At 49.5% G+C, this 21,581-nt stretch overlaps 9 protein-coding genes across 9 annotated transcripts, besides 4 other annotated features; all 9 read left to right on the top strand.

The window, feature by feature from the left end:
* Positions 1–21,581: part of a sequence feature (sequence corresponds to BAC RPCI93-48K5) that runs on past both edges of the window.
* Positions 112–2,307, top strand: Tb927.3.4840 (ubiquitin hydrolase, putative; the record flags this gene model as incomplete). Its single annotated transcript, XM_838983.1, has 1 exon — positions 112–2,307. One exon carries the CDS (start codon positions 112–114, stop codon positions 2,305–2,307), a length of 2,196 nt encoding a protein of 731 aa, XP_844076.1.
* On the top strand, positions 3,063–3,737 carry Tb927.3.4830 (hypothetical protein; the record flags this gene model as incomplete). Its single annotated transcript, XM_838982.1, has 1 exon — positions 3,063–3,737. The coding sequence occupies one exon, from the start codon at positions 3,063–3,065 to the stop codon at positions 3,735–3,737; it is 675 nt and encodes a 224-aa protein (XP_844075.1).
* Positions 4,217–4,278: a sequence feature (T-rich).
* Positions 5,435–5,455: a sequence feature (GC_rich).
* Positions 6,010–6,927, top strand: Tb927.3.4820 (acyltransferase, putative; the record flags this gene model as incomplete). Its single annotated transcript, XM_838981.1, has 1 exon — positions 6,010–6,927. The coding sequence occupies one exon, from the start codon at positions 6,010–6,012 to the stop codon at positions 6,925–6,927; it is 918 nt and encodes a 305-aa protein (XP_844074.1).
* On the top strand, positions 8,509–9,360 carry Tb927.3.4810 (hypothetical protein, conserved; the record flags this gene model as incomplete). Its single annotated transcript, XM_838980.1, has 1 exon — positions 8,509–9,360. One exon carries the CDS (start codon positions 8,509–8,511, stop codon positions 9,358–9,360), a length of 852 nt encoding a protein of 283 aa, XP_844073.1.
* Positions 9,812–11,671, top strand: Tb927.3.4800 (hypothetical protein, conserved; the record flags this gene model as incomplete). The annotated part of the gene is made up of 1 exon (XM_838979.1): positions 9,812–11,671. The coding sequence occupies one exon, from the start codon at positions 9,812–9,814 to the stop codon at positions 11,669–11,671; it is 1,860 nt and encodes a 619-aa protein (XP_844072.1).
* Positions 11,930–14,545, top strand: Tb927.3.4790 (aminopeptidase, putative; the record flags this gene model as incomplete). The annotated part of the gene is made up of 1 exon (XM_838978.1): positions 11,930–14,545. The coding sequence occupies one exon, from the start codon at positions 11,930–11,932 to the stop codon at positions 14,543–14,545; it is 2,616 nt and encodes an 871-aa protein (XP_844071.1).
* Positions 14,916–16,190, top strand: Tb927.3.4780 (hypothetical protein, conserved; the record flags this gene model as incomplete). The annotated part of the gene is made up of 1 exon (XM_838977.1): positions 14,916–16,190. One exon carries the CDS (start codon positions 14,916–14,918, stop codon positions 16,188–16,190), a length of 1,275 nt encoding a protein of 424 aa, XP_844070.1.
* Positions 16,398–17,549, top strand: Tb927.3.4770 (hypothetical protein, conserved; the record flags this gene model as incomplete). Its single annotated transcript, XM_838976.1, has 1 exon — positions 16,398–17,549. The coding sequence occupies one exon, from the start codon at positions 16,398–16,400 to the stop codon at positions 17,547–17,549; it is 1,152 nt and encodes a 383-aa protein (XP_844069.1).
* Tb927.3.4760 (dynamin, putative) lies at positions 17,818–19,800 on the top strand (the record flags this gene model as incomplete). Its single annotated transcript, XM_838975.1, has 1 exon — positions 17,818–19,800. One exon carries the CDS (start codon positions 17,818–17,820, stop codon positions 19,798–19,800), a length of 1,983 nt encoding a protein of 660 aa, XP_844068.1.
* Positions 19,989–20,018: a sequence feature (AT_rich).

Raw genomic sequence — 21,581 nt, 5'->3', positions numbered from 1 at the left:
ATTCTCTTGAGATACAGTAAGTTTTGTGCAAGGAAAAGGTGTGGCTAGGAGAAGCCAGTAGAACAGGGGTGAGTGGGGTGAAGTATTGAAAGTAACTCGCGCAAAGCGGTAATGCCGCCTCCCTTTTCTATAACTCAGGAGGCATGTGCCCATTGCTGGGATGAATCGGCTGTTACAACTCCGCATCATCAGTCCGCCGTTCACAAGGAGGAGTGCGCTTACTGCTGCCGGACATGCATGCACAATGGAGGTGTTTTGGTGTGCATGTGTTGCCATATCGCCCTCTGTGAAGTGCACGTGAGGAAGCACGTTTCACTGCGCTCGAACCATGCGATGTACGTATGGCTGAAGGAGTGTCCCCAGAAGGAGGATGATGCACCGAGGGATGTGAACAAACTTGGCGTTGTACTCCCAAAAGAATATGAGAGCGCCATCTGCTGCGCCCTGTGCTCACTCACGTTCTCGTCGCCCCCCGAGTTGCTTGAGGGATGCTACCAGAGTATCTTGAATGCCACCTCCACAGGAGCGCAGGGAGCCATAGACGCAAATGAAGAGCAGTTTACTCGGCCTCAGTGTCCACATTTGGTATGTCTCGAGCAGCAACCTAGCCCATTCTCACCGGCGCCGAGCCACATGGAGACTTGTGTTGTTGCGGGTTGTGGTTGTCAGACGGATAATTGGATGTGCGTGACATGTGGGGCAGTTGGTTGCCCGCGACCTGAAGTAGGTGGCAGGGGCCATGCACTGGAACACCACAACACCACGCAGCATCCTGTTGTGGTCAAACTTGGCACGATAACTCCGTCAGGCGCAGACTTCTACTGTTATTCTTGCGATGATGAAGTATCCGATGTGCACTTTGAGGCCCATATGAAGCACTTCGGCATAGATGTGAAAACATCAAAAAAAACTGCAAAAACTTTCGGAGAGATACAGTACGATTATTGGTCGCAATTTGACTTCAACCGGATTACGGAAAGTGGGGAAACTCTTGTTCCAGTTTTCGGCCCTGGAAGAACCGGGATGCGAAACTTCGGCAACACGTGCTACATGAACTGCGTTTTACAGTGTCTAATGTCGCTAGAGGTCTTTAAAGAGGCGTTCTACGCCGGCCGCGACACACGGCACCAGAATGCCTGTAGAGAAAACCCCTACAAGTGTCGTAGTTGCCAGGTGGAGCGCGTTGCCAGCGGCCTGCTTTCCGGTGAATTTTCCATAAGTGACAATGATGAGCCCAACGGTATAACGGCACGTGAGTTTAAGCAAGTTTTCGCGGAGGGGCATCCCGAATTCAGCACCAGTGAGCAGCAGGACGCCCAGGAGTACTTTTTATATCTATTGGAGGAAATGCGCCGCTACGTCAAACCCTCATGTGTCGACGCGAAGCAAAACCGGCACCCGGTTGATATTTTTAAGATGAAGTTGGAGAATCGTGTTGAGTGTAGCTCTTGCCGCAAGGTACGTTACACGTATGAGTCAGACTGTTGTCTTTCGCTCCCCATCCCCCTGGGTACCGCAGAGCGGAGGTCTGCTTGTAACCGCAAACTCACGGAAGAAGAAATTGAGGCAAGTCGTCCTCGGACCTCGCTGGAAGCCTGTATAACATCTTTGATGAAAACCATTGAAGTAGACTGCAGCTGTAGTGCGTGCGGGAACCAGGTCACCTACAACGAAACTGTACGCGTGGCGACGTTTCCGGATGTTCTCGCAGTTTACCTCCGTCGGGCACACTTCGACGCGGAGACAATGACAGTGACGAAGCGGGATGTGTTTGTAGAGGTACCGGAGGAAGTTGACTTGGAGTATCTTCGTGGAAAGGGACTACAGAGCGGTGAAGTGGAGATGCCTTCCAATGAGCGGGAACTGCGACACAAGCCGGTTTCCGCAGCGCTCACGCCGGTGGACGAGATGGCGCTCGCTACACTGCTTAGCATGGGTGTTGATGAAAAAATTGCAAAATACGCGCTGCAGCAGACAGGCATGAACGTGGAGAGGGCACTTGATTACGTGTTCAGCCGCAACGACATTGAGGGGGAAATCGCAAGGGCCGAGGGCTCTGAAGGTCAATTGGTTTCCCGCGGGAATGTCACTGCACCCGAGGTTGATGGACCGGCAAGCTACCGATTGCACGCCATGATAAGTCACATGGGAGCCAGTGCCAAGACGGGACACTATGTATGCCATATACGGGATGAAGAAACAGGGAAATGGTTGTTGTTTAATGACGAAAAGGTGGCGGAGTCAAAGCAGCCACCCTTTGCCTTGGCATCTCTTTACTTTTACAAGAGAAAAAGGGTTTCTAATTAGTCTACAAGGAAGTAACAGATTCGCTTGATGACCGTTTTGGCGTCTCTAAAGCATAAGCCACGTTGCAGGCACCTCGAGCCTCATCCCTCAGACCAGTAGTAAGGGACAGTGCGTGGAAGGGGAGTGTGTCAAAGAAAAGAAAATGTTTGAAGATTGTGGAGCGGCAACCAGTTTGAGCGGTACGGTTGGGTTTGTTTGGTACCACTATTATTTTCCATTATTTATTAGCTTTAGCCGATGTTAATTGATTGTCAAAGCCTCAGATTTCGGCATGCCGCTTGGGTTTTCGGGGTTACCTTCACTTGCCGCCCTTTCCTAATTTTAAGTGCTTCGGCTAGGGAACATGCCTTTTTACCGCATGCCGCGCAAAGGTCCGGTAACCGGACTCGTTGTGGAGGGGGGTGCTTCCAGCCTTTGGTTCTGGTTCCCTTATTTTTAAAAAATTTGAATTGTTCCTTACCGCATAGCACCATTTGTATTTCCTCATTTTTCTTTATTTTCTCTTCGTTTACCTTTATTTTTGTGTGTGTGGTTATCGTGGTCCTGTTTGTTTTTTGTCTTGCGGTGCTGTTGGTTCGGCAGGGACAATATCCGTGGCCGACAGCTCATTGATATTAAGGGCAACTCAGGAGAAAAGAATACAACCAACCGGAGGTGAAAGCGGGAGAGCTACAGCGTGGGTTTTCGTTGAAGAACAGGGCACCTTAATACACGAAGGGGTGGAGCTTACAGCGAGAAGAAAAGGGGTAGCAAGAATGGAGATTCCCGGTGTATTTTCAGACATACCACGCTGGGAGTACAGCAGCCCGATCTACGGCAACCCACAACCACTGGTCGCGGCAATGCCCACGGCTCAGGCTGCGCCATTTGCGTTACTGCAGCAGCAAATGGCTGTGTGGCCACCAGCAGCAGCCCCGGCTGCTGTGGCGCTCCTGCCCAGTGCCCATATTGGCTCAACCTCAGAACTGATAACTCCCCTGAGCGCCACCTTCCCTCAGTGCGTAATGTTGGTAAGTCCAACGCAGGGGACGTTTGATACCTCCTTCCCCGAGACTGTGATGGCCAGGGAGTTTACCACCCCACCGGTGCAACCTGTCTACGGTGTTGTTCCTACCGGGGACAACTTTGGGGCAGTGTCGAGAGAATTCTCAGCCTTCCTGCGGGGAGAGCATTGCTCGTACTCCACGGGACAGTGCGCTCCCAGTGGGAATGTGATTTCCAAGGGTGATCGCGTAGTGAGTGTTCGCAACTTCAGCTGCATTCTTGGTTCCAGCCACGAAAAGGACGTGGTGGGTGACACGGCTATTCCACCCCTTGCACAGACGCGGCCCCGACCCTGCCATATTCCCCGGCATCTTTTGTCCTCGGCAACCTCTAATTCATGTTTTACTACCAAAACCGCTATGGTCGGGATGGCTTCGGCGTGCTGAGTCAGCCGCTACCTCCACGATGAGGGAGCTACCCAACGATATATTTTAATTACCCAGGAGCAACGGAGGGCGAGGGGGAAAGAATGAGACCTCTCCCCCTCTCTCTTCCTTTAAGTTTGTTTTTGTTTTTTTGCTTTTCCACCCTCCCCTTTACACGAAACTGTTACTATTGTGATAAAGGCTTGCCTTTCGTAAGCCTTCCGCCATTTTTTGGGGGGGTTACTTGACAATGTCAAGTAATGTGGCCACTCTTTTTTTTTTTCTGTAGCCTCTATGACATATGGTTTTGTTTTGTCTGATATTCCCCCTCCACGCGCACACCATCGAGTGTATTCAAAAGGAAAAAAGGTCGCGCGCGTTTACGTATTTTTACTCCTCCCCCTCCCCACACACACGCACACGGACATTGTTCGTGAACAGGCACCTTGCTTCATTTCATTTATTGATTTTGTTTAATATAATAACCGTCAGCAACGACGAAAAAAGAAAAGAAAACAGGACAAAAGAAGCGAAACGAAATGAACCAAAACTAGAAGAGGAAGTATTTACCCTTTCGTTGCTTTGGCAACGGTTGGTAGAGGTAGTGCATTTCATTCTGCCGATTCCTAAACAGTGTTACTTGTCTGTTCGTTTGCACTGCTGTTGGCAGTTCCCTCCATTTAGCTATCATTACTGTTATTGTTATGATTGTTGTTAAAGCGAAAAGTGAGAGAAATGGAAGGAGGGAGAGTGACGACGATACTACCGCCGGAGATACAAAAGAAGAGATGAATAATGAAACAGGAAAGGGAAAACAAACGCCAAATGCAATAAATGCGAGGGGCCAAAAGCAATTAAGCTCAGGCCGAAACGATAATTGTCCACGCAATCGCGATGAAATGAAATATGAAAATGAGAAGTAGAGACGATATGCGAAGGGAGTGTGTAGCGCGGCGTCGGGAAGGCCTTGTCAATGACACGGTGGTATATAGGTGCAGCGAAAGAAGGGAGGAAAACACAAAGGTCCAGGTGTCCCTTGTTTTCCTTCCTTTTCTCTTTCATGCTTAATATTGCTTAATAAATGATAATTATAATGAGAAATACATTTATGTATATTCATAAATACGGGGATGAAATGAGGGAATAGGAACGGGTGAGACAAAAGAAAAGTGAAGGATCCACAACTTCTTTGCAACTTGCGTGCGCACGCCAACAAGTAGTCGTCATTTATTATGATATTCATCTCCGTTCTGCCTTTGGTTAAAACAAAGTGAAACAGAAGTCAAAACTAAAGACTAAGAGGGGAGAGAGAAGTACACACACGTACACGGATACAAACAAGCTCATATATATATTAATGTAACACCGGACCCAAATCAGCTTACACTTGCACGTATGCTGTTGTAAGTATATCACAGCATAATAATAATAATATTGTCAATGGAAAGGAAAATAGGCGTAGATATACTTTCATATTTATATGCTTGTTTGTATCCATACACGTGCGTGCCTGTGTATGTGTGTGCGGGAGAACAAGGAAGGGCGTTCTCCTCATATAACCCCAGCGGATTTCTCAATTTCTTTTCTTTGTTTCCCCCACCCATTCCCACTAATGATTTGTAGTTTGTCTGTTTATCTCTTTCATAATTTGGTAGCACCAAACAGGGTTCCGGCGGCAAAAAAAAAAAAGAAAGTGATTCTGCGCAACATAGCTCCCACCCCCCGCCCCCCCCCCCCCCAATCTCTCCTTTTTTTTTCCTTTCGTATTGTATTTTCTCTTCAGAGCTAACACTACTGATCTCCTTCTCCGCATATTCTCATACACACAAATATATGTATTTACGTATCTACCTGTGAGATCCCGTGTATTGAGAAAGGTGGGGAAAGTGGAAGAAAAAAAGATGAAAGCGAAAGAAAAGTAGCTGGCGTGGCGGGGGTCGATTTGTTTGGGACTGTTATTGCGCACGGGACCTGTTCCGCTCCTTTTTTCCTTCCCCCCCCCCTTTATGCTACTGACCTTCATATGTTTTGTTACGTTTATTTGTCGCTGGATTCTTATACCCACTAATATTGTTCGAATTTTTTTTGTGTTTCCACATCCCGTACATGCTTGTACGGAAATATTTACATGTACTGTTGGAAAGGGGGACCTACTGCTCTTACCCATCTCTGGCTCACGTTCTTTTCTCTTCCCCATTTTTCAAGAAAAAAGCTACATTATATAGTTTGACTGGTTGGTTCTTTTGTGACTAAGTTGCCTGGTGGCTGTACTTTCTTTTTCATTTCTTCAAATATGGCGATCGTCGTGACGATACTGGGGCTACTTTTAGCTGCAGCTCTTTTTATGGGGTTCTGGTACCTCCTGCGCGAGCGGCGCTGTCCGGTGATAGTCATGCGGTTGTGGTTCGTGTCTTGTCTCGTAACTGTAGTGATAGTACTCTACCTTCTGTGCCTACCCATTCGTATTGCGCGCTACAATAAGTGGGTAAGCAGGCAACAAGGCGCAAACATAGCTTGTTGGCTTTCTTGTCTCCTTATGGGGAAAGTGCTGTGGTTTCTTTCGCCTCACATCCACATCAAGATCATGGAAGGTTCCCTCGATCCTCACGGCATTCACCACAGTGGTGTGATGTGCTCTTGCCACACATCCTTCTTCGATACAATTCTGTTTACACAGCTCATCCCTTTGAGCTATATGAGGAATGTGAAAGCGTTTGCAAAAAGGTCGCTGTGGAGTTTGCCGTTCATGGGCAAAGTTATCGATACGTGTGGACACCTGCCCGTTTACTTTACCTCAACCGGGGGCAGCTTCGCTGTGGACAAGGAGAAGCAGGCGTTGGTAGCAGAAGAGGCTGACGAGTTCGTAAACGCAGGGGGAAACCTTTGCGTATTTCCAGAGGGTGCCCTAAACCGAACACCAGAGACACTAAAGGACTTCCGCCTCGGTACGTTCGCAATGATAACGAAGCACCGGTCACGACTTTATTATATGGTGCACAACGGCTGCCATGAAGTTTGGCCACCTGCGATGAATGAAATCCCGGGATTCCCCGCGGACGTGTACGTATGTTTCGGCGAGTACAAGTACAACGAGGATTCAACAGCGGAGGATATCTCTCAGGGGCTGCGTGAGGTTATGCAGAAGCATGTGAACAGGATTTTGTTGCTTCGGCAGCAGGCGAGGAATGCCTCCACGGAAAAAGCTACCTAATAAATAACGCCAACCATCATCCTGCCGCGGTCTGTTTCAACTCCCGCAGAAGGGTAGTGAAACAACATGGTTGGCACGAAACAAAACATGGTGGGCGTCAGAAATGAAAGCGCTGCTGCACTGCTATAAGATTTCGTCTGCTGCTGAAAGCTGGGTAGAGTCAACTGGTGGTCTGAATGGTAGAGTAGCTTCACCGTTATATCTACAAAGTAAAAATGAAAACAAAAAAGAAAGCGATGAAAACAGATTAAAGGAAATTGTTGGGGTCGAGGAGGTGGGGAGAGGGCAAAGCAAAACTCCGGTTGAAGGGCTGTTCCTCTTTTTTTAATTTTTATTTGTTGGGAACTCTATTCTTCGAGTAGATCTTGTGTGCTCTTATTCATTGTTCGCTTAATCCTACAGTATCGTTATGACTGCGTCGCCTTTCGTACAGAAGCGTACGCCACAGCTAAAGAGTGGGGGTTATCTCGCCGAAACCGCAGGTCGGTACCGCTCTTTGTAATTTAGTTTCGCTGGGCGCTTCGTGTTGCACATGTTCCCCTGCACATGCCGCTGTTTGTTTGCTTCTTTGTATGAACCCAAGGGGAAAGCGGGGCCGCCACGACGGACTATTTATCACATTGAGGTGATGGTAAAGCAACCGGTTACGCAGGATGGTTAGAAGCTAGGAATGTGGAGAGAGGGCGTGCACTCACCAGTTTGTGTAATCAGGTACTCGTCTAAGCAGACATTTTGAGTCGTGTTTACGTTGCTTTTTTTTTTTTACTCCGGTCGTGTCCATGTCTCTAACCACGCACAGATCGAAGCGATCGTGTTTGTTAGTGTTTTTTCTTCTCCCCCTTATTTTCTCCCTTATATTCCCTCAAGTTCATGGATGCATCGATTTCATTGTTGACATGACTCCTCAAACACAAATTATTGATTTATCTTCTAGCAGTAGTGTGAGACTGCAAGGAAAAGTATTGAATTTGTGCTCCCATACCATACTCCTTACCCGGTCCACGGAAGCGGTGTGAGATCATATGCAATCCCTTATGAGGCCTTTCGAGGGAGGGAGGGATGGAGAGGGGGGGAAGTAAACATCCAGCGAGTGTAGACGAAAAAAATAGAAAAAGAACGGTGCCGGCTCAGCCAGCACCGAATTATGTGGACGTCCCCCCCTTTTTTTGTAGGGGTTCAGAATCCCAGTGTGGGGCGCAAGCGATGTGGTGTTGGAGCAATCATTTGATCGTATTGGCTGACGGTGCGGGGTCACACTTTTGCTCGCGTACGCGCGTGCAGATACTGTGCGGCCATCTTTTGCACTCCTTTCTACCTTATGGAATTTTATGTCAATCAGCCAGTACGATTTGCATTCTTTTTTTTTTTCCAGTGGACAAGAATGTTTTGGAGTTGGTAATTTAGTGGGAGATGTGCTGTCTTTTCGGGGGCGGGGCGGCAGGCAGTTGTTAAGCATAAAAACACCGGGATGGGTCATCCTCCCGTTGTGCATCCACCGAACCTTGCACAAAGAGTTGTGTGCATCAGCTGGCGGTGCTCACTTAGTGTAGGTTATCGTTAATTGGTGATTTATTTTCAAGAATGTCATTTTCCCATTTTGTACCTCCAATTTCTAGGAGACGTATGTTTTTTGAGGATCAACTCGACGAGGCTCTCAGCAGGGAAGGCAGCCCTCGCCTCTCGACTAGCAATACTGTTGGAGGCGCGGATTTGGTGGCTGCCGGGGCAGCTAACGACGAAACCTTTCCGTTCCCGTCTCATGCCGCCCCGGGCCATCTCCTCAAGTCTCTCATACAAGCGACGGAAAATGAGCGGTGTGCTCCGGATATTCTACCCTATCCCGAGGCCATCGTTGATAGTGTTGTGGCGCAGATTGTCGCTCAAAACGAGCAAATTAGGTTACTCGGCACGGACGAAAGACAAAAGGCAGCCGGAAGCGACTCTGGCGTTTCCCTTCTTCCTTTTAAACCTTCGGACATCATGGCGCTAGAGGTGCAGCGTGCACAATTCTTTCTGTGTGAATTGCTGCGGTGTCGATTACGGAAGATTGAGGCCCTTGCCCTTACAATTAATTACGAGTCTCAATCCGGTGCTGAAGCACACACACAGTTGCGGGAGCACCTTTCGCATAACGAGATCGTTGTGGCTGACCGGCTTGCTGAATTGATAAGCAAATGTGTGAGACAAGCGGGGCTGCAGTCGGCACCCTCTGAGCTACAGCAGTTGGTGCCCAACGCACCATACGCCGAGGGTAACGAGGTGCTGCCAATTCCAGATATTGACCACTACGTATTTTGCGTCGTGCTGGATGATTTAGGGGTAGTGAGGCTTGGCGACGACGCCGAGCAGACGGTTCATGCCGGTGAGGTTTTTATCGTCCCTTACCGCACATTCAGGCCGTATATCTTGGAGGGACGCGTGAGGTTGGTTTGACTTACATATCTGCACGCACCGCTTTCACCTATCGGGTGCGACAGTCTTGAAAACACATCACCGAAGCAAAGTAAAGGACGGCGCTTTTGTGACCTTACTGCGGAGAGAAGGTGGAAGCTGGTGTATAACCGGGGTTGGTAGGCATGTTTGTCACGCCTCCACGTAGTTTTAAGCGTGGGTTGTATCATCCTTGTCGTTGTTGCCTCCGTTTTCATCGCTCCGGCACGCGTCCATCTTTAGCGACGTATGCCTGCCCCCTACCCATGCACGTTCACAATTTTTCTTGAGGTTTTGCTTGCGTTTCTCCCATTCCCATATTTTCATATCTTCACTTTTTCTTCTCTTTATTTTACGGAGGTAAGTATATTGTTAAGGTCTGTCTTGTATTTTCTTTGTTTATCCTTGCTTTGTTCGTGCACCTTGCATTATCAAATTAACTTCCTTCGATAGGATGTCTACGAAGGAGGAAGTTGCGGCCATGATGGCCAACAGTGATGCCGAAACAAAAATATCGCTTCTCAAGAAGGCAGTTGTTACGGTGACGAAACAGAAGCAAGTTTTGGAGCAACAAAACGAACAGCTGCGGCAGCAGATGACGAGCATCGGGGAAGAGCTCGCTCGGGTGCAGGAGGAAAATAAAAATCTACAACGGAAACTAAAGACAGTGGAACTTGAAGCAGAACGCAAGCTCAAACAAGCTGTTGCAACCAGCAAAACGTCGTGGAAGGGCCTCTCGTCGCTCGTCTCAGGCGCAGATGGAACTGATGGCTTGTTAAACGCGAAGAAGGTGTCGTCCACCAGTGCTGCGTCAACTGGAATTAACTTGTCCCCTGAGGATCAAGAGAAAATCGTCTTGGAGAATGAAAATGTTCACAAGCAGCTCTTTGAATTGCAGTCAAACTATGAAACCCACAAACGGGAATGGGAAACGCAATGCAGCCAACAGAAGGCCGAACTACAGGTGCTGCAAGCAGAGATCATGGAACTGCGCAGCCTGGCGGACGCAATGAAGCAGGCACATGAGCAACTCAATGTGGATTATGTCACTCAGAAGGCGCTAGTTAATTTTTGCCATCACTTTTTCACCCTGTCGCGGCAGCCAGTGCAGTGCCGTAACCGCCAAAGTGGGACTTCCCTTACCGTTGTGCCTTCGCTGAGAAAGGAGTATCAAACGACCCTACCGCACGAAGTTAGTGGAAACCTCGCGAGAGGCACGGTTAGGGCGGTCATCAGTTCCTTTAAAACGCTGATGGAGGCGATATCCGTCCTTGTCACCTCCCTCCGCGATTCATTCGGCTCACACCTGGCGTCGACCACGTCCGGCAACATACGCTGCTACAAGGATCGGCTTATTACACTACTGGGTGTACACATTGAGCAGAAAACCTCCCTCTTGGGGCACGCTGAGAAGTTGGAGGTTGCGTTGGCCAATCCCACTCCCTCCGACGAGACAATGACAGAGGTATTGATCACGCAAAACCAAATTCTATCCAGCGTTGAACGGTGGCTAACACTTTTGTTAGAGCATGCTCGACTTCTTGTCGATGCCTGTTTCATGATGGGTGGTGGTAATCAAAATGGAAATGCGAATGCTGGCAAGCCTACTCTAGTGGAAACGATGACACATTCTATCATGGAGGCCCTAGCCGCCGTACGTGGTGTAGTCAATTCGGTCCGATTCATATGTTCGGACTCTCACACGGTTATGAGTCAAGAGAGCTACGATTCAGTTGAGTGGATGATAGCACTTGAAAGGTTTTGGTGGCAAGGCTGTGGGGCTTCAGACCATCTGCAAGAGGCAATGGGGAAGCTTGCAGAGTTGCTGAGGGAACTAACAAGTAGCATCCTTCCAAGCCCCTTGCGAACGGTCCTACAACACATTGCTGAATTCACTGAATCATTCGCAAAAAGGGTACAGAATTGCAATACTGCCTCAGCATATGTCTCAGATAATCATACGCACAAAGGGATGGGGTTGCCCAACATGTCGTATGCACAGCCACGGGAAGAGATTCAACAAAATATAGTTACAGCAACCCCAACAATATTAGATGAAAACGAAGTTTTGCAGGCACTTTACTCCACGGATCTATCTGCCATATGCTACCACACACAAATGAACTGCGTACTTCTTGAATTAGCAAATAAATGTTCGATTATAGAGAGCTCACAAAAGAAAATACACCGATTAGAAGCTATTCAACAACAGCAACACGACGAAACAGAGAGAATGCGTAACGCATTTCAGAGCCAGATAAGGCTTCTTTCAGAAAAACTAGTCGAATACACAAACAACGAAAAGCCTTTGTAGGCCCACATTTTGTTAACAACAGCTACAAATCTTCAACAACACCACTCCAAAACGAGTTCAACTCTATTGCTCTACACCGTGTAAATCCCTTTTCGCTTTGATTGTACTGCGTGCTGTAGGAGGTCGTTCTGTGCCCTGTCACACCTCTTTCGCAACTCGAACCCTCCCCCCTCCTGCCGCGTGTTGTCCTCACTGATTGCAACCTTGCGCTTTCTCACTTTTCAGACAAGTTAACAAGTTATCAATCAAGGGTTTAACATGCCAACTCTCCCCTCAGATGCCGCGAATACGGTGAAGTTACGCAACCCCTTCGTCCCTGTGTCCTACGACTTGCACGTCAGCGTAGACCTCGCAGGTTGGAAGTACGATGGGAAGGAAACAATTGTACTGCGAAGGGCGGCTGATGTGGAAGGATCAAAGGAGCTGCAGTTGCATTACAACTCAACGATGGCTATTCACGAGGTGTGTGGGGCGACAATTGTGGGGCACAACCAAGAGGCCAGCACCTTGCAGTTGCAGCTGAGTGGTGAAACTGCGGAGGAGCACACGGTGACGTTCAGCTACACGCAAGAAATTCGAGAGGAAATGAGGGGCTTTTACCGTGTGTGCTTCAAAACTGGTGACGGCACGGAGCACCGCATGGCTGCTACGCATTTTGAGCCGACAGCAGCGCGCTGCTTTTACATCTGTCAGGACGAGCCGGCAGCCCGTGCAGACTTCAAGCTCCGTGTGTCCCTTCCGTGCGACATGGAAAACTACACGGTGCTGTCGAACGGTCCGCTCCGTGCGAAGAAGGTGGAGTCCAATGTCGTGACCTATGATTTTGAGATGGTGCCCGCAGTGCCTCCATATCTCACCGCGTGTTTCGTGGGGGAACTGGAACACATTGGTACCACAACCTGTGGCATACCGATAAGGGTCTACACAGTACCTGGAAAGCTGCAGCGCGCAGCATTCGCACTCCGCACTACCGCCTTTGCATTGGAGTACTTCGAGAAGTTCTTTGATTGCAAGTACCCCCTACCCAAGTTAGATGTCGTCGCCGTACCGGACTTTCCAATCGGGGGGATGGAAAACTGGGGTTGCATTGCCTGCGTGGAGGCCATTTTGGTGGATGAAGAAACGTCCAGTGTTGCAGCACTGAAGGGTGCCGCGGAGTTGATCTGCCACGAGGTGTCGCACAACTGGTTTGGCAACCTGGTGACCGTCAACTGGTGGGAAGGACTATGGCTGAAGGAGGGATTTGCCTCGTGGTGTGGCTATGACGCTGCCCACCAATTACAGCCGGCATGGAGGGCCAACGAGGACGCCAACGCAAGTGTGGCGAGCGCACTGATAAGTGACATGTACGAGCACAGTCATCCTGTGGAAGTTCCCATCCGCGATCCCGCGGAGATTACTCAGATATTCGACGCGATTAGCTACGACAAGGGGATGGGTCTGGTGCACATGCTAGAGGCGTTCCTAGGCGAGAAGTGGGCATCTTCGGTGGCCCATTACATCAAAAAGCATCGCTATGGCGCAACAACGACGAAACAACTGTGGGAGGCACTGGAAGAGTCCTCTGGGGTCCCACTGACGGAGGCGATGGATTCTTTCACAACACAGATGGGTTTCCCTCTTGTCCACGTCAGCCGCCCATCGTCTGGCGTAGTTATACTGCGCCAAGAGCCTTGTCAATTTGCCTCTGCGACTGAGCGGAGGAGTACTCTATGGTGTGTGCCTGTGGTGTTGGAAGGCGCCAATGGGACCAGCCACCGTGTCGCCTTGCGGGGGAGCGGGGAACAGCGTGTGGATCTCCCTAAAGAGCTCGCTCAGTCGCCCTGGATTAACGCAAACCCGCGGAGGCGAGGCTTCTTTCGTTGCAGATACGATGAAGCAAGCTTCTCGTCATTGTTGGGGGCATACAAGTCTCTTACCATCCCTGACCGTTGTGGTTTGATTGCAGACACACTGGCGTCCGTGTACATGGGAAATAATGACGTGGAGCGTTTGTCTATCCTCCGGTGCGTCCTCACAGAGCGAGAGTTGAATGCGGGAGTGTGGCAGGAGTACTACCACGATATGAATGACTTCCTTGGATTCGTGGAAGATGGCAACGTGCGGCGGGAGCTGCGACACAATCTAATGTACCAGATTATGGTTGTGGCGACGAAGCTTGTTTCGACAGAACCGTGTACGGCAGAGGAGCGCCTGCAGCGTGCCTTCTTTATCAACGCATGCATTTCCACGGCACTTCATTGCCTGTCTGCAAAGGAGGCACTCGCGCTGCCAGCAGTTGAGTGGGCACTGAAGGAAGCAGATGCTTATCTGGGAGGGTCAACGTATACCGCCGACACGCTTACCATGTCCCTGGCAGCGTATATACGCTTAGGACCCGGGGAAACTTCGGCACGTGCGCAGACTGTGTGGAATCGGTTTGCGGAGGCTCATGACAACGTAGAGTTATGCCGCTCGTTGCTGCGAGCCGTCTGCTATGCCGAGGATGCCGAATTTGTCGAGGGTATTGCGAAGCGCTGTATCTATAACGACGGTATCCGGTCACAGTATGGTGGTGTGATATTTTCTGCGATGGCGGGAAGCCCCTCTCTTCCAAATGGCTATGTCTGGTCGCTGTTCAAGAAGCACTTCCAGGGAATCGAGAAGCAGTGGGGAAGCGGAACGTTTCGGATTCAGGCCATCGTGGAAGCTGTTGGCTCTTCACTCACGGGTGAAGCATATGCTAAGGAGTTCGACGAATTCTTCCGATTGAATCCGCTTCCTCATGCGCGACTGGCCGTGCACCGAGCTGTGGAGCGCATAAGGATGAGCGGCTGGTTACAGAGCCGGTGGGGATGTGGACAAAAGCTCTCCTACCTGTTCTTTCCGCGGTGAGCCAGTATATTTTGTGCATGGCTCCACTACGCATGACTGTGTGTGCAGGAAACACAGGTGAATTTTATTTTTAGGGTTGGGGAGGGAGAAATGAGAAACATGAAGGAGGTAGTATTGGTAAAGTTTATTGCTAGCGCATGAGTGGGTAACATTTATTTTACCATTCATCGGGAGACTTCCCACCAGCTTGCTTGTGAGTGGTGGACATGGCGTTTGCATATTTTTTGTTGGTTCCCCGTCACTACAGTGTTGCAGCCTGCGGTTGCTACTCCTCCATATGTCTTTGTTGTTCCCTATCCTCCTTTGATGTTGCCTCTCCAAGGTTTGATGTTTGGAGCGGTGAGGTACGGGGCAGATCTGTGAATTTGTCATGCGCACCCGACTACTTGTGCTTGGTAGTGGGGAGCTGGGGACTGCATGTGCCCTCTCTCTGCTAGCGAATGGGGCGGCCGCGTCTTGTGAGGTGACGATGGTAGGGCGTGACCGTGACTACCTTCATGATGTGCAGTATGGCTCACGCACTTTCCGCCTGGCTGACCGACGCATACGAGCGCCATCGGGGTTGACAGTGCGCGCTGTAGATGCGGAGCCCATAAAGGATGACGTAGGTGTGGATGCTGTACTTTCATGCGTCCCAGCGACGTGCCTGGAAAATGACGGCGCTCATACGCCCCCGATGGTTAGGTGCGCGCAGAATCACGCTGACGCGCCGATGCTCCTGTTCACACGTGGTTTTACTAGAGAAGGCTTGACGCCACTGGAGCAGCTTGGGCGGGTGTCTCAGGATCTGCCATCGAAGTTAGTTGTTGTGTCCGGGCCTCTTTTTGCAAGGGAATGGGCCGTGACGTCTGCGGCTGCGTGTGATGGAGGTGATGCCAATAGGAATAGCGGTGTCACGCTTTCGTTCGCTTTGGGTGGTAAGGCTGACGTTGAGCTTTCCCGTTCATTGCAGTCGCTGACGGAGCGGCTCTGGCGACGAGAGAGTGTTACGTGGTTAGATGGACCATTGGCAGCGGAAATTCTTTCGCTCGTGAACGGGTGTGTACCACTGTGTAGCATGGGTGCCGGGTTGGTAAGTAGTGAGTACCCTGGGTCCGTGTCAGCGACGATGTCTTATCTGCAGCACGCGACTAGTGCAACAGAGCAGCTGGTGAATGGTGTGCTGGGACTTCCACTGGGATCTCCGTTGCCCTCATGCGCTGTAGCAACCATAGCGATGGCATGCACAAATCATGCGGCGCGTGAGTTCGTGTTCGGACGCCGCCTTGACTACCACTTCCGCCACCGTGATGCTATCCGCGCCGTCTTTCCCGCAGGCTCGCACGAGGCGCTGGACTCAACGGTGTCAGGCTTGCACATGCTGCTGCGGCGGCATGCCATGTCGTCACCGTTCTACGAGGTGTTGATGGACACCTTCCTGACGCTTATGCGCGCGTCCGTTGCGGGGCGTGAGTTGGTGCGGCTGGGACACTATGAGTACAGACACAAACTGCGCGACGAAGACACGGTGCTGCTGCGCCACACTGAGGTGGTGGACGAGGCGATGTTGTCTGGGGATCACCAGCGTTTTGACGACGCGCGGCGGGCACTGCAGATGGCATTTGGGGATAGTAGCTGTGGAGCCCCCACCATGCCGCCACTCTGAGGTACGTAATGGTCTCGGGTGTAGTTTCTATCGAGAATTCCGTAGCGGTGCTATGCGGTCCCATTAGTGCATCAGCATTCCGGTATTGCCGCGTTCTCCCTATTTCATCACTTCTTTCCGTTCCTTCTTCAAGGTATAGAGTATCCTGTTGCTTATAGGGCGGGCGGCATAAGCAGCGGACCTTTGTTTTAATTGTTCATACAAGCAATGGGCCGCATCACTACCGACCTTCTTCGGCGTCGCGCGGAGCACAATGAAGGTTGCCTAAGCAACCTGAAGGAGGTGGCACTGCATCAGCAGGACATTGAAAGGATCGAGCTCATTGGGGACGCGTGTCGTGAGCTGGAGATCCTATACTTGTGCAACAACTACATTTCCCGCATCGAGGGCCTACAGCATCTCAAGTATCTCAAATATTTGAACCTTGCTGTGAACAATATTACTTACATCGAAGGTCTCGAGGGATGTGAGGCCCTGGAGCGTCTGGATCTGACGCTGAACTTTGTGGCGGACGTGACATGCGTGGAGCGCCTGCGGGCGAACGCTTTCCTGGACCAGTTGCATCTTACTGGAAACCCATGCACGAAGGTGGCCGGGTACCGTGCCTACGTTGTGCACGCGCTGCCGCAGCTGCGTGAGCTCGATGGAGAAGAGGTAATTAAGACAGAGCGGCTGGAGGCGCGTCAAAGCAAAGACGACATTTCAGTCGCTGTGAATGAGGAGGCACTGCGACTGCAGGAAGCGGAGCGTATCAAGTCAGAGATGGTTGCACGAGGCGTTGACCCCTTTCCGCCACGATACAACGAGAAGGGTGAGCGTTTATATGGCCATACTCCAGAGGAGCGGCTCCAGATGCTGCGCGAGAAGGAGGAGGAGGAGAGGCGCAAAAGGGAAGAGCAACGGGAACGTGAGCGGTCTAGTCAGTTCGGCGCGATACGTGAAGAGTTGGAAAGGAAGCCGCAGCGTCTCACTGCGGAGGAGGAGATAGCGAAGCACGGGCGGCTTCTGCTGAGAAACGAACCCAAACTCCCCTTCACTCTTGACGAGGAAGCGGATGATGGTGAAGCAGTTGTGTTGACAGTGAAGGTACCGAGATTCCTCTCCACAACGCTAATTGACGTACAAGTGGAAGTGAACTACATACGAGTGTTTGTTAAGGAGAAACTCATCCAGGTTCCGTTAAGCCAAGAGGTTGCTCCCTCGGGTGTTAATGTACAACGCAGCTCGGTGAATGGTGAACTGCGAATTAGGATACCGTACGCACCACACGTTTTGCAGGAGGTTTCTGAGGCGAGGCGGCGGCGACAGCGGTTGCTTGGTCTTCTGAGTGACGATAAAAATGAGGATGGAACCGGGTGAAAGATTACTGATCCATACTGCTGTGACTAGGTAAGGGGGGCCGCACAACCTCATACCCTGTAAAATAGATCATATTTCCCTCTTCTTCTATGAGGCAAAATCTACCTCTGTGACGATAAATGTGTGACAGTGTCTTCCGAATTCCCACCTTATGTTCGTTATCATTGTTCTTGCATGTGGTTCTTTCCTTGTTGATGTTTATATCTCCCCCTCTTCACACACACATGCACACTAATATCTTACACCTTTATTAGATACTTTTGATCCTATGGAGCGACTCATCTCGGTCGTCAATGACCTACACGATGCCTTTGCAAATGTCAAGATGAACATCAAGCTTAACCTCCCACAGATTGCTGTTGTGGGAAGTCAGAGTGCCGGCAAAAGCAGTGTGCTGGAGGCTATTGTCGGTAAGGATTTCCTTCCTCGTGGTTCAGGCATTGTGACACGGTGCCCACTGGTTTTGCAGCTGGTACAGTTACCAAGGTCAAACAAGGATGAATGGGGTGAGTTTCTCCACAGACCCAATAAGAAGTTTTTTGATTTTTCTGAGATCAATGAGGAGATTCAGAACCGTACAACGGAAGTTGCTGGGCACTCCGCTATTACGGATAAGCCTATTAATCTCAAGATTTACTCATCCCATGTGCTTAACCTGACACTTGTCGATCTTCCCGGGCTCGTGATGAACGCCGTTGGTGACCAACCAAAAGATATCGATCGGCAGATCAAGAGTATGGTAACGCGTTACATCTCTCCTTCAAACACAATTATTCTTGCGATATCTCCTGCAAACGCTGACTTGGCCACGAGCTCTTCGCTCCAGATAGCCAAGCAGTTGGATCCCGAAGGTCTGAGGACCCTTGGGGTGTTAACGAAACTGGACCTTATGGATCGCGGCACTAATGCGTACGACATCCTTACTGGGAAGGTTTTGCCTCTTCGACACGGCTTCGTTGGTGTCGTTAACCGCAGCCAACATGATATAAATACATCAAAGGGGATGCAAGCGGCTCGTGACGATGAAAAGGAATTTTTTCGCAACCACCCGGCATATGCGTCCATTGCTGACACACAGGGCACAGAGTACCTGACACAGAAGTTAAATGGTCTCTTGCTCGAGCACATCAAGATGGTTATTCCAGAGTTAAAGAGTCATGTAGACAAGCTCTTGGATGATACAAGGAAACAGATGGAAAGGCTTGGTATGCGTGAGCAAGACAATATCGATCCTGGTGCTAGCATGCTGGCATTAATCAAAGTGTTTTGCGACACACTCAGCCACACAATTGATGGCGGTGCATCGGATGCTTCTAAGGAACTGCTTGGTGGCGCCCGCCTTGACTATATATTCCATGAATGTTTCTCTACATATGTTAACGGCATCAGTGCGAAGAATGACCTTACCGACGAGTATATTCGCATTAATGCACGGAACATGGCTGGTATGCACGCGTCCCTGTTTCCATCAGATCACGTGTTTGTTGCACTTGCAAAACAGCAGATCGGGCGCTTGGAGGATCCGTCACTCAAGTGCGTGCAATTTACGTACGAGGAACTCATAAAGATCGTCGACGCCTGCTCAATCAAGTTGGAGCGCTTCCCCAAACTGAAGCAGGCTGTTGTGGATATATGCCGTGAGGCGCTGAATGAATTCCGTGCGCCCACGGTAGAGCATGTTAAAACAATCATTGCTGCTGAACGTGGTTTCATCAATGTGAAACATCCACTGATGGAGGATCTTGTGCAGCGATCGTTCATCAAAATATTTGGTGGCAATGCCCAAGAGTCAAAGGAGGAAGGTGGTAATGAAAATGATAAAGATAAGGGTAAGGCGAAGGTGAGCAAGGATAAAGGTGTCAAAGGACTGATAGAATCTGCCGTCTCTCAAGGGGAGAAATCCAACATGGGTGCTGTACCATCTTCCATTAAGTTGAACGGTAAAATGTCAACGCATGAACAGTATATCAACGATGCAATTCGTGAGATGGTGGAGGGCTACTTTGCTGTTGTGAAGAGTAATGTTGCTGATCAGGTACCGAAAGCGATCACTCTTCTCATGATAACTAAGTTGCGTGAGGATGTGTATGCCAGGTTGGTGCGAAAACTGTATTCTGAAAGGACCGTTGGAGAGTTGCTTGCGGAGCCACCACAAATTGCTCAGCAACGAAGCGCCACCACGGCGATGATGACTGCTTTAACGAAGGCGCGTACCGTCCTTGACAGTGTTCGAGAGTTTGCTCTTATTTAGGCTTTGCGGTTTATATGCGTGTGTCTGTTGGGATTATGGGCTGAAGGGATATGCAGTGTTGCTGAGACGTGCGAGACTGCAACACGAAAAAATTGGATTGTACGAATGGGTCTTTACATTTGGGGGAAGGCCTCTTTTCGTGTTTTTTCGATCGATGATATATGTCCAAAGGAACAGTAGTATCGCTGATATATATATATATATATCTTTATTATTTTGTTGTTGTAGAGGTAGTATAAAGAGCTGGGTAAGTTTTGTTATTGTTCTATATTGCTTGTGTTTAGTAACGCGAGCCCTTTTATTGTTTATCCGTTTAGGGCAGTGTGGCAGGTGTGGCTCCTGCTCCCCATATCGACGTTTGTGCTCTGCATCATTTTTATTTTCTGTTTTTGGCTGGCGTTGTTTTGTATTTCTTCTGGTTCTGACGTTATTTTTCTTTTTTTGTTTTTAATTTATATCGCTGTTACTCACTTAACGGGGTGCGACGGGTGTGGCACCTAAATGTCATGCCTTCTGGTTTCCTATCGCCTTCTTGTCACGCTGCTCCTGCATGTCGCTGCTGATAGAGGGGCAAGAAATATGGTGCGAAGAAGCAAAAATATATAAAGGGACCTTCTCTTTCAGTATTGGTGGTAGTGTTTTTCCCCCGTTTCTTTTTTCTTTTCCTCTGGCCTGTGAAAGTCGCCACCGTATCCGGGATGTGCGGAGAGGTGTTAGCAAGATCAGAGGCCACCATCACTGAGAAAGGTGCTAAATACAGAAGAGAATTCCAATTTTTGACTGTAGTGAGTTGTGTTGTAACTTCTGCCCATAAAGAAATACGCCGAGAGAGCAGCGGAGAAAATTTGTATTCCTTTTGTCATCTGCTGTTTTTCGTTTGCAAGCCGGCGGCGCTGTTGTTCTCTATTCCTGATTTATATATTCGAATCTTTCTCCTTCTGTTTGCTTGGAGTCAAGGCTCGATTGTAGGCTAGGTCTCTTTGCTGTGTGGTTTTGCTTGCATCATAGTCCTGCTTGCACGGAACAAAGTTAGCGCCGGTTTTGAGCCGTAGGAGCGCAATGTTATTAACCGCCGCGCGCCTTAGAGTCTGCTGCCCCGCTATGCAAGTGAAAGTTTGCAATGAAAGAGTATGTGGCGTTTGACTCCTTGCTTGCCTTCGCAATAACTTGTGTTGTTTTTCCGCTCTTTCTTCCTTCACACACGTTGTGTTGAATTGCACGTGTTTCGAATACTGTCGGACCTTTTCACTCCGTTAGAAACGTGAGGTTACGGGGACGTGTTCTTTAAAGTATGCGTGTTCGCACGGAGCCAAGCCAGACCACTCGCAATTCATGTTTAATGGGGGAAAACGAACGGTTAACGCTGACACTGAAGGTAGAGACAGCGTTGTCCTGCGGAGGGACAAAACATTCGATTATGTGACCAACGGAAGCTTTTAAACTATGGAGTGAGGCATTTTTTTCTGTTAGGCGAAGAAAAGTTAACCGCTCTGTTTGAAAGGGTAACAACGTGACCAGGCATCTCAGCCAGACGAATGTGCTGGAAAAAAGGGAACAGTGTTTGTTCTGTTGCAGTGTGCATACCGTTTTGATAAATCTGTGGGATATGGCAACAAAGGTTTGAAGAAAAATGACAGTGGTCCATATACCAACCTGGTATAAATGAACGGCCATCTATTTTCAGATTTTCTCAGAAAAGAAATGATGAGGACAAAAACACAACAGCAAACTTCAAAGATATTTCTCCTTCATGGTGTGGGAAAACAACGGAATCAAAACCG

This window comes from Trypanosoma brucei, chromosome 3 (genome assembly GCF_000002445.2).
Source record: "Trypanosoma brucei brucei TREU927 chromosome 3, complete sequence".
In the NCBI taxonomy this organism is placed as follows: domain Eukaryota; phylum Euglenozoa; class Kinetoplastea; order Trypanosomatida; family Trypanosomatidae; genus Trypanosoma; species Trypanosoma brucei.
This window is presented reverse-complemented; position numbering and strand designations above follow the sequence as displayed.